This window comes from Triturus cristatus, chromosome 2_1 (genome assembly GCF_964204655.1).
Source record: "Triturus cristatus chromosome 2_1, aTriCri1.1, whole genome shotgun sequence".
Classification (NCBI taxonomy): domain Eukaryota; kingdom Metazoa; phylum Chordata; class Amphibia; order Caudata; family Salamandridae; genus Triturus; species Triturus cristatus.
The window spans coordinates 306,949,400-306,961,760 of NC_140581.1; the positions used below are offsets into that span (position 1 = coordinate 306,949,400).

Here is a 12,361-nt window from a genome sequence, read left to right on the forward strand (position 1 = left end):
TTTTAGGAGATTTATTTGTTATGAAGTTTCTCAATTTCCTCATTTACTGCAGTCTCCTCAGTAGGAAATGCTTTCAGTTTTTTACTTTGATTCCATCAAGAAGGTATTCAGATATGTCACACATTTGCCATAAATTCTGAATGTTAGCACTCTAGTTGCTCATTAGATCACTGTAGTAAAGCTACTGCTCACCACGGAAGTCTGCTGCTAGTATTAGAAGTGCATGTTTCAGTCTGCATATCAGAATTTTTTAATGAAATAGAAGAGGATTTGAGAAGTCACTCAAAATGTGCCCTAATTTTTCTTTCTTCAGCACTAATCATAATTTCTATGGCAAAATGAATCCCCTCATTGTGTTCCTTTTTAAATTAAATGTTTTAAGTGTTACCAGTTTATTCCAATCAAGAAGGCTTCAGGTGTGCCTTACTTTTGTCATAAGTAAGACAGTAAGCGCTCTAGTTGTTCTTAAGAACGCTCTGGGACATTCTGTCATTGGGCTAAACTTGGGCTACATCTGGGTGATATTTGGGCTACATTTGGGCTCTTTTGTCTCTGGTGGCCATCTTGGGAGATTTATTTGTTATGAAGTTTCCTAATTTCCTCATTTACTACAGTCTCCTCAGTAGGAAATACTTTCATTTTTTTACTTTGATTCCATCAAGAAGACATTCAGATGTGTCACACATTTTCCATAAATTCTGAATGTTAGCACTCTAGTTGCTCATTAGATCACTGTAGTAAAGCTACTGCTCGCCAGGCAAGTCTGCTGCTGGTATTCAAAGTGCATGTTTCAGTCTGCATGTCAGAATTCTTTTATGAAATAAAAGAGGATTTCAGAAGTCAAAATGTGCCCTAGTTTTTCTTTCTGCAGCACTAATCATAATTTCTATGGCAAAATGAACCCCCTCATTTTGTTCCTTTGTAAATTAAATGTTTTAAGTGTTACCACTTTATTCCAATCAAGATGGCTTCAGGTGTGCCATACTTTTGTCATAAGTAAGACTGTTAGCGCTCTAGTTGTTCTTTAGAGCACTCTGGGAAGCTGCAGTAGAACACAAAGAAATCAACTGACAGTCTTTGCCCTTGTTGGATGTACATGTTTTACTGAGAATGTCAGACTTCATTTTTACATGACTGAGAAAGATAATGTGAATTTACAGAAAATATGCTCTCAGTTTAGCTTATAGATCACCTTCCAAACCTCTGTGGGAAAAGCATGAGAAAATAGTTTTCTCTCAAACATGGTTCATGATATCACAGCAGAAGGCTTTTTCACATGGTAAAATCACCTTAGAACACACCACAATTCCTAAAATGAGTATGGTACCATCAACAAATGATTTATAATGTAACTAAAGTCTTAAAACCTTCTATTAACTGCAATGCTTTTTAATGAGGTGCTATCATGTATATTGGTCCCAAGATGGCTGCCAACACTTCTTGGATGAAGTACTGACAGCCAATCCGATCTCACGATGAGATGTGTCGTTAGGCTCCGCCCAGATATGTATGTGATTTTACTTTTGATTTTCTCAGGAACTACTGAACAGATTGACACCATATATGCAAAAGGCACATCCCTGAGCTGAGGACTACCTCTGCCAAATTTCAAGTAATTCTGTTCAGCCGTTCGGGCTGTACCTTGGACTAAAGGTCCCTATGGAAAATTGCATGGGGAAAACGCGTTTTGGGACCCCCCTTTTTTCTCAGCCCCCGCTTGACGAATCCCCCCGAGACTTTCAGGGTAGGAGCGGAGCGCCCCACCTATTTTGAAAATTTCGCGAGGATTCGTCAACCGGCGCCAAAGTTATTCCAAATAGAATGTTGCAGATTTCCTATGGAAACACGGTCCTAACTATAACTATCTACTGGCGACCGCCAGTAGATAATATATACACACTGACATGGCGGACTTTTTGGATACGTGAACTGTCGCTTTCATGGTCCGTCATCACTTACACTGACTTCCATAAATAATGAGGAAGCGCGCCAAGATATTTAAATGGGGGCATTGTGACTTCACACGTGTGCTTGAGGCATTGATGAAGGCTTGTTGCCGAAACCGGTCTGCCAGCGCTTTTAAATAAAGGACTGAAGAACACGAAGTCCGTGGAGTGTGTTATTCCCGAGGGGAGATTTGGTGAATAAAATTATACGTGATTAGCCACTATCACGAAAAACGACACCCGCTCGCAAGTTGTTTGGGAGCAAGTGGGAATTGGTGATAAAACTTTATGTGAGCTTCCAGAACCGCCGCCACTTTCTAACGAGGTGCCATTGCCGGCACTAAGCCGTCACTTACTACAAGGCGAAGGACTTCAGTTACTAAACAGGAACCTGCTATGACACACCGAAATTAAGTGGAGCTCGGCAGGGCGAGGATCTTTCTTCAGTCGCCCCCAGGTTGGTGAGTGAGTTCAGCACAAGATATGGACAAGGTACTCACTTAGAGGCTAATTGACTTTGTCCACACTGATAGGGCGGACTTTTTGGATACGTGAACTGTCGCTTTCATGGTCCGTCATCACTTACACTGACTTCCATAAATAATGAGGAAGCGCGCCAAGATATTTAAATGGGGGCATTGTGACTTCACACGCTTGAGGCATTGATGAAGGCTTGTTGCCGAAACCGGTCTGCCAGCACTTTTAAATAAAGGACTGAAGAACACGAAGTCCGTGGAGTGCGTTATTCCCGAGGGGAAATTTGGTGAATAAAAAAAATATATATATATAAATATATGTATATATATTTGGGTATATATGTTTATATGTGTGTATATATGTGGGTGTTTATATATAAATGCGTGTATATATGTGTGTGTGTGTGTATATATATGGGTGAGTGTATGTATATATGTGTATATATATTCACTTAAAAAACCATAGGTTTCACACATGTTATAGTTAGCTGGACATTTCACTCGTGAAAAACCATTGAAATTCCCCCGTTATAGTCAGTGCAGGCAACTATAACTCACGCGATCGCAATCCTCTGCTGATGACGTCCGATATTACATCACTGTATTTAGACAATTATTTACCCATGTCTTCTTCCATTAATTTTTAGCTATACATATATTACAAATATTTTTTTTTCAGAAAGACACATATGTCATCAGTGATGTAATATCTGACGTCATCAGCAGAGGATTGCGGTCGCGTGAGTTATAGTTGCCTGCACTAACTATAACGGGGGAATTTCAATGGTTTTTCATGAGTGAAATGTCCAGCTAACTATAACATGTGTGAAACCGATGGTTTTTTAAGTGAATTTGCAAGGTTTTTTAAATGCTAATTCCTAACTATAACGTGTGTGAAACCTATGGTTTTTTCAGTGAATTTGTACATTTTTTTAAATGCTAAGTTATGTATTTTATTTAAGGTTTTTCACCGTGCGCGTACCGTACGCGCACGGTGCGCTTCACGCACCGTGCGCATGCTGTGGGCACGCGGTGCGCTTTGCGCACCGCGCGCCAATGTTACGCAGTTCGCGGAATTATTCCGTTTCTACCGTACGCGCACGCTACGCGTACTCCGTGATTTTTCGAAAAAAATTAAAGGAAATTTTGCCACATGGGGGTTCATTCTGGGACACCATGACAAAGGCTAGGGGGTCAGGAACTGTCCACCCTGCCCCCTTTTCACGTTCTCCACCTTTGTTTTTCACCCCCTCAGACTGCGAGAAACAAAATGGCGGCCGACACTTCCTGGTTTCGACCGATTCGAATGTTTACTAAGATCTTACAACCAATCAGAATCGCGCACGGCAGCGTGCGCGTACGGTAAGTTTTACCGTACGCGCACGGTGCGCGCTAATAGATATATATATGCTTTTACCCCCGCTTGACGAATCCCCCCGAGACTTTCAGGGAAGGAGCGGAGCGGAGCGCCCCACCTATTTTGAAAATTTCGCGAGGATTCGTCAATCGGAGCCAAAGTTATTCCAAATAGAATGTTGCGGATTTCCTATGGAAACACGATCCTAACTATAACTATCTACTGGCGACCGCCAGTAGATAATATATATATATATATATATGTGTTTGTGTATATATGTGTGTATATATATTTGTGTGTGTATATGTGTATGTGTGTATATATGTATGTATATGTGTGTGTATATATATTTATATATATATGTGCATATATATACATGTGTGTGTATATATCATTTGAGATGTCATCAGTGATGTCACTGACCATGTCATGAATGATATAATATATGATGTCATCAGCAGTGCATTGCGGGCGCGTGAGTTATAGTTAGCTCAACTAACTATAACAGGGGAATTCCTATGGTTTTATATGAGTTAAATGTCCAACTAACTATAACGTCCCTGACACCTATGGTTTTTTAGTGAATTTGAAAGGTTTTTTAAATGCTCATTCCTAACTATAACATCTGTAAAACCTATGTTTTTTTCAGTGAATATATATATATATATATATATATATATATATATATATATATATATATATATATATATATATATATATATATATATATATATATATATATTGTTCCACAATAGCCCTCAAGCTTCAATAGGGCACACAACGCTCTCCCCCACCATGCGGTAATACTGGCCTTGCTGATGCACGCCAACCTCGGTCTTATTTCATTAATTTTCAAGTCCGACGCGTTTCAAGGCTGTTCCGCCCCTTCTTCATGAACTGTAAACAGAGGGACACGACATTCCACCACTGTTAGTTTCTCTCCTTTTATTGACAGAAACACCGCCCTAGGTGGGCGTGGCATAGTTTTTACCAACCAGCTGCATGCTGGTAATTGTGGTCCATACAGGGTAAATATAGTAATTGCCTTAAGTAGGCTCGGTCCCTCTGTCATAATTACACCTTTTAGTGAATTTGAAAGGTTTTTTAAATGCTCATTCCTAACTATAACATCTGTAAAACCTATGTTTTTTTCAGTGAATATATATATATATATATATATATATATATATATATATATATATATATATATATATATATATATTCACTGAAAATACCATAGGTTTCAGGGGTGTTATAGTTAGCTGGACATTTCCCTCATACAAAACCCTAGAAATTCCCCTGTTATAGTTAGTTCAGCTAACTATAACTCGCGCCCCCGCAATGCACTGCTGATGACGTCACATATTACATCACTCATGACATGGTCAGTGACATCACTGATGACATCACTGATGACATCTGAAATGACATCACTGATGACATCACTGATGACATCATCCATTGAGTATGTGTTTCTGAACAGTTTTGTTATGTTTAATATATATAGGGAAAGGCCTGTTGAAAAATAAGTGGGTGTACAAGTGTGTGAATGGATGATTTTCTAGGTGCGTAACTAAGTCTATAAGTGAGTCATTAAATGTATCTTACTGCAAACTAGTGACTAAACCTTGTGAATGTCTGTATGTGTCTGTGTGTTGGTGTATAAGTGGCTGCATGGTTTTGTGAATAGCTATATGAGTGTCTATATGGGTTATTGATTGGTTGTCTGAGTATCTGTATGGGTGCCTGAGTGTTTGTGTGGGTAGGGTGTGTGTGACTCTGTGACTAGATGTGTGAGTGGGTGATTCAGTGGGTGCATGTTTTTAAGAGTGCATCTGTGATGGACTGTATGGTTGGGTGAGTGTATGTATGGGTGTGTTAGTGATTGAATGTATATCTCAATTGTACATGTGTCAGTAACTACATATGTGAAACGCAGTGTATATGTGTGTAAGAGTATATAACTATCTATATGTGAGAGTGTGTGATTTTGGGAGCGGCTGTATGCGCCATAGTGCAAGGATATCTGTGCCATGTGCTGTTTGTTTTTCTGCAGGAAGACACAGAATTTGTTAGTATTTTTATGAGTAAGTGAACTTGAGGGTTTTTAACTGTATAGGTGAGTAAATTTTACTGTGATTAATTATTTGCATGACTGACTAGTTGTATCAGTACCTCAATGGATGATTGGCGGTGTGTGAGTGTCTATATAGGTGTATAAATGCACAGAGTGACTGTAAGTATGAGTGACTGTACAGGTGAGTGAGTGGAGATGTATGTAGACCTAAAAGTCAATGAGTGGGTGAGTAGTTATTGGTATTGGAGTATCTATGGTTGGCAAAATGGCCGTCTGAAATTTTGAGTCGGTGTATCAAAGGTTATATTAGGGTGAAAGAAGATGCACTAATTTATCACATGGATGACGTCATCAGTGATGTCATCAGTGATGTCATTTGAGATGTCATCAGTGATGTCACTGACCATGTCATGAGTGATGTAATATGTGACGTCATCAGCAGTGCATTGCGGGGGCACGAGTTATAGTTGGCTGAACTAACTATAACAGGGGAATTTCTAGGGTTTTGTATGAGGGAAATGTCCAGCTAACTATAACACCCCTGAAACCTATGGTTTTTTCAGTGAATTTCTAAGGTTTTTAAAATGCCAATTCCTAACTATAACGCCCCTGAAACCTTTGGTTTTTTCAGTGAATTTCAAAGTTTTTTTAAATGCCAATTCCTAACTATAACGTGCATGAAACCTATGGTTTTTTCAGTGAATTTCAAAGGTTTTTTAAATGCTAATTCCTATCTATAACTTATCTCTGAAGATATCATGAAAAGCATTCTTTTTTAAAAGTAGGGTGCACATTAGTTTTGTGGAAAAGCATCTTTGTGATTGGTTAAGAAAAAGCAGTTTCAACGTGGAGTACATATAATAGGATAAAATTTGCTCAGCTCAACCACACCTGCTACTTGCATTTGGAAGGCACTGTTCGAACTTAAAACAATCGTCAACTTTTAACCTGCATGTGTTGTTAAATGTTCAAGAAAATGGTACAAAAAAATATCGTAAAGTTAAAAACAAATTGATGAACTTTTAACCTGCACATATTGTAGAATGTTCTGGAAAGTGTGTTGATAGAATACGTTGCACTTCTGACTTCTATGTGTTGTTAAATATTTTAAAAAACGGTTCATATGGAAAATTGAAAAGAAACCAATAGAGAAGTTTTGAAACCTAAAAGAATCAAGGAACTATTCTAATTTATTCTTTACATGTATTTATGTGTGCAGCAACAAAATTATAGACACAACAGCACTAGGAAGAGGAAGAAGCAGGGAGTGGGGGAAGGGGGGAGATGGGCAGAATGGCACACATGCACAATTAAAACAAATATAGACTAACACTGGCCAAAATGAAACACACCAACAAGGAGCACAAGTCACACAACCCGCCAACATCACACCACTGAACGAGCATAGAAGTGAAAACCACGCTGCATTCATACAGGATGTGTACAAAGGCCAGTCGTTGGTGTTGTGGGATGTCTGCGACCGTGGTCATCATGGATGAGATGCCCAACATGTGGCACATGGTCGAGTTCACTGTGTGTTATGCTGCCAAACGGCTGCTCCTCCCTCCCACGAGCCCCCACACTTTTGTACGGTGAGCTGTTGTATCTCGTGCACTCGTACGGCACACCATTGTAAGGCCTATTTGCGCATGTCCTGCTACATTCCAACTACAACATCACAGTGCCGTTTGGAGGTGGTGCATGCCACTTTACAACATCGACTGCTGCGGCTCTTGCAACAGGCCACACCAGAACACAGAGACACACTTACCGCACTTCCTGTACACGGACATGTCCGAGACACCCCGTTCCCCTTGCCGGATAGGCACACCCCTGCACTGACCTGTGAACCCCAGACCAGCACACGCCAGTTGTGCATGCAGGAGGATGCGTACGTAGCTACACATCCAGGCTCACTGCCAATGCTGAGGTGACTGCACTCTATGATGTTGCAGGGCTCGTGCCTATCATGCTAAGACAATGACCACAGGGACACACTTACTAAGATATGGGTTTGGGGGGCATTGGCGGTCCTGGAGTTGTTGAGATGAGTCTTCTGGCCCTCATGGGTATCCCTGTATCATACTCATTGACTCTATGGCACCTGTGGGTGTTCTGGTGTGGCTCTTGGCTGTGTTCCCTTTCATGGTGCAGGTAGTTGTCCTGCTTAACACCAGCAGAAACCAGGTGTAAAATCCCTGGTGCTAACGTGTCTTATCGCCGGAATTTGTTTCGCATTGCAATTGGTGTGAAAGTTGTGATGTGATTTTTTTCGTGTGCAGAACAAAATACGAACTGAGCAGTGTATCTCGTCAAGATCCAGCACCTGACGCACTATTCCCAATCAATATAAATACAATGAGATTTCTTAATAGATTTCGTGTGTACACTGTAAGTGCAGCCAATACCTCAGTGTAATACAATACAGGATTTTAGTATTTAGAATAAATCGCAAAGGTGCACCTCATATCTTTTTGCACGGGAACGGCTACTCTCCATTTCATTATCAGCACTTTAACGGAAGTAAAGTTGAGATAAATCTAACACACTATTCAGAAGTTGGTGCAAACTGCAGATATCACTAGTATTCCAGCGATAAGTGCCCCAACACCATGGTGGACTCCATCAAATAACAGTAATAAGAACAAGAAAGAGTCACACAGCAGTTAAGAGAACAACCAAAATCATTATTAATTTTTTTTTCAAACTTTATTTTTTATAATAAATATATAAACGATAAACTATTTTCAAACTTTATATTTTTATTAACATAAATATAAACAATAAACTAATAAACAAAATGTAACAACAATAATACAAAACAACAAAGCGGAACACTCCTGTGGGAACCACGGATGTGGACGACACACCTGGAAAATCAAAAAGATTGTTAACCCCTTCGCCGCTGCAGGAATTCCTCCGCGGTGCTGGGGGGGGGTTTGGGGGCAGCGCGGTGGTGCTGTGCTCGTGACGGAACCACTCCGTCACGAGCCACGGTTGAGCTGTGCTCATGACGGAGTGGTTCCGTCACGTCTCCGCCCACTGCGCTAATCGCCCGCACAGGCGGGGAATTAGCGCCGCGTGGGCGAAGCGGCCGCCAACGGCCGTAGCATGACGGAACCACTCCGTCATGAGCACAGCGCAACCGTGGCTCATGACGGAGTGGTTCCGTCATGAGCGGGGAAGGGGTTAAAAGAAACCCAACATGGTATTCTTAACAAAATACTACAAGAAACAAATCACAGATATATAAAATGTATACAGCTAACAAAATTTTATAAGTTTAACTTGCAAAAACTGTAAATGTTGCCGCTTTAAAATATTTACCGAATCTGAGGATGTTTTTTTTTTCAGAAGGCACCACGCCCACAACGTTTTACTTCAGTGGTGAAGAAATTTTAAACTTTTTCCAAGGGGCAAACAAAGACCAATGCCACCTTCTTCATTCGCAAGTTTTGCCAAAGAGTTCTGTTACGAGGGGGTCCTAACAAAAAATACTCGTGCGGCACAGCAAGTATGATGAAACATCTAAGGACCCTTCATCCAAACAATCTTGCACGAGAAGAGTGCAAACAGAGGAGAAACACTCCTGTTCTGAACCTGTAAAAAAGAATCACAAATAAATGTATATTAATAACTTTCAAATGTATACTATTCCATTACTTTACAAACACATTTTATATAAAAACTGACTAAGAAACTATAGCCCTGAACCACAAGTGTGACGATCGTTAAAACACTACATGCATAGTGCATACTACTTTGAAGCAGTTCATGCCCTAAAGCCTACCTCACTAAAAGACTACATGCTAACTGACTAAATGATTACAGTACTATAAGGAGACACACTGGGTGAGTGACAGGGTGTTTGCTAGAAGAGTATGAATACTAACTAGGGAATTGAAGGTGTGAAACACAACTGTGTAGGTGATTAGAGGACTGCATCAATACTGCATAGGCATTTAAAGCAGTCCATTTGTACTGACTGACTGAATGATTAGAGTACAGCAAGGAGAGTGCCTAGGTGAATTTATTAGTGCTAGGCTTTTCGCACAGGGAATGGATTAGTACTTGGTACTGAATGAGTCACTAGAGGAGTGCAAAGGCAGTCACAAGTGCTGGACTGTATGGATACTGACTGGGGAATTGAAGGAGTGAAAGAAAAGTGTGTAGGTGCTTAGAGGACTGCATGCATAGTGGATAGGGGTTTGAAGAAGTCCATATGCTAAGACCTGACTCAGTGTATGAATACTTAGGCACTGACTGAATGATTAGAGTACTGCAAAGATAGTATCTTGGTGAATTTATAAGTGTTTGGGTTTTAGCACAGTGAATTGATTAGTACATGGTGCTGAATGGGTCACTAGAGGACTGCAAAGGGAGTGAAAGGGTGTTTCCTGGAGGTGTATGGATACTGACTGGAGAATTGAAGGTGTGAAAGACAAGTGTGTAGGTGGTTAGAGGACTGCATGAATAGTGGATAAGGGTTTGAAGCAGTCCATATACTAAGGCCTGGGTCACTGGATGAGTACTTGGGTACTGACTGAATGATTAGAGTACTGCAAGGAGAGTGCCTGGGTGAATTTATTAGGGTTTGGCGCCGTGAATGGATTAGTGCATTATGCTGAATGGGTCACTAGAGGAGTGCAAATGGAGTGACAGGGTGTTTGCTGGAAGTGTATGGATACTGACTAGGGAATTGAAGGTGTAAAAGACAAGTTTATAGTATGTTAGAACACTACATGCATACTGCATAGACATTTGAAGCAGTCTATTGGGTACTTAGAAACTGACTAAATAATCAGACTACTTCTAGGACTGCTTAGGTAAAACTTTTAAATGTTCAGTTCTGCCACAGTGAACAGAATAGTACATGGTACTGCACCTTAGTGTCAAACCCTGACTCATTTTATCAATGCATAAGCAAAGACTAGCTTCTGATGCTACTAAAACTTGACAACATGAGAGGTTTTAAATTAGTTATCTGTCAGCAAATACACGATGTTTCCAAATGCCTCTCTCACAGTGGTTCTCAAATGCACACAGACTCAGTGTGATCCTAGACAAACAACACTATCCCTAGGAGTTTACCAAAACTCATTCACTACAGTGGAAGTGGTAAAGGAACTGCACACAATCTACATATTTCATGACTACACTTTAATGTCAATGCCTGACTAATTTAATCAACGCATAAGCAAAGACTGGCTTCTAATGCTACTAAAACTTGACAACATGACAGGTTTTAAAACAGTTATCTGTCAGTAAATACACGATGTTACCAAATGCTTCTCTCACAATCCTTACCCAAATGCACACAGACTCACAGTGTGATTTTAGACAATCAACACTATCCTAGGACTTTACCAAAACTCATTCACTACTGGGTAAGGGGACTGCACACAATCTACATATTTAAGTACAGCACATCAGTGTCAAGGCATGACTCATTTAATCAACATATAAGCAAAGACTGGATTCTAATGCTACTAATGCTACTAAAACTTCACAACATGACAGATTTTAAAACAGTTATCTGTCAGCAAATACATGATGTTACCAAATGATTCTCTCATACTGATCCCAAATACACACTAACTCACAGTGTGATTCTAGACAAGCACCACTATCCATATGAGTTTACCAAAACTCATTCACTACAGTGCAAGTGGTAAGGGAACTGCACACAATCTGCATATTTCAGGACTGCACTTTTGTGTCAAAGCCTGACTCATTTAATGAAAGCATAAGCCATAACTGTCTTCTAATGCTACTAAAACTTGACAACCTGACTGGTTTTAAAACAGTTATCTGTCAGCAAATACACGATGTTACCAAATGCTTCTCTCACAGTGGTTCCCAAATGCACATTCACTGTGTGATTCTAGACAAACAACACTATCCCTTGCACTATATCAAAACACATTTCTTCATCTAGAAGTAGTACTACATTTTAGTATAGAAACATAACATAACTCATTTCACAAATTCATAAACAATGACTGGTTTCTAATTCTACCAAAATATAAAAACTGCACAGTTATCTGTCTACAAACACATGAAAAGCACAAATGCCTATCACAGAATGGTTTATACATGCACACACATTGTAGAGAAAAAAAGTACTCCCTACACTTTAGCAGGAAAAATACATTAGTCTGATTAAAATCAAAATAGTCTACATACATCCCCTCACAATTAAATAACTCATCTTTCAAGTTCTTTTGTAGATTAAGGAGTATATCAATCACTCACCATATTTTCTTTTACAGAATCTCTGCACTGTGCACCTCTCAGCAAAAGCAAAGAATGAAGAAGTTTCCCTTTCATTTTCCACACATATACATGTAAACATCAAATCACAATCCTTCGCACATAAACTCAAAAGCAAACACACATTTCTATTGGTTAAACATTTCAACCCTTTCCAACTAAAATACATTTCAACCCTTCCCCCAATCTGCCTTCTGCCTGTTACCATAGAAACAGGTCATGGAACACTGCA

The 12,361-nt window shown here is 39.8% G+C and overlaps 1 protein-coding gene across 3 annotated transcripts in view; it reads left to right on the forward strand.

The window, feature by feature from the left end:
- The window catches only part of RIMOC1 (RAB7A interacting MON1-CCZ1 complex subunit 1), a 352,796-nt gene that overhangs the window by 298,825 nt on the left and 41,610 nt on the right, over positions 1-12,361 (forward strand). The window contains exon 6 of one of the 3 annotated variants that reach the window (XM_085631180.1): positions 9,211-9,498. The exons of 1 other annotated variant lie outside the window; for it this stretch is intronic. In XM_085631180.1, the coding sequence (XP_085487306.1) occupies positions 9,211-9,344 (134 nt within the window). In that variant the 3' untranslated portion in view covers positions 9,345-9,498. Of the gene's footprint in view, positions 1-9,210; positions 9,499-12,361 lie in introns of those variants that run through there. One more of the 3 variants, XM_085631187.1, reaches the window with a different exon arrangement.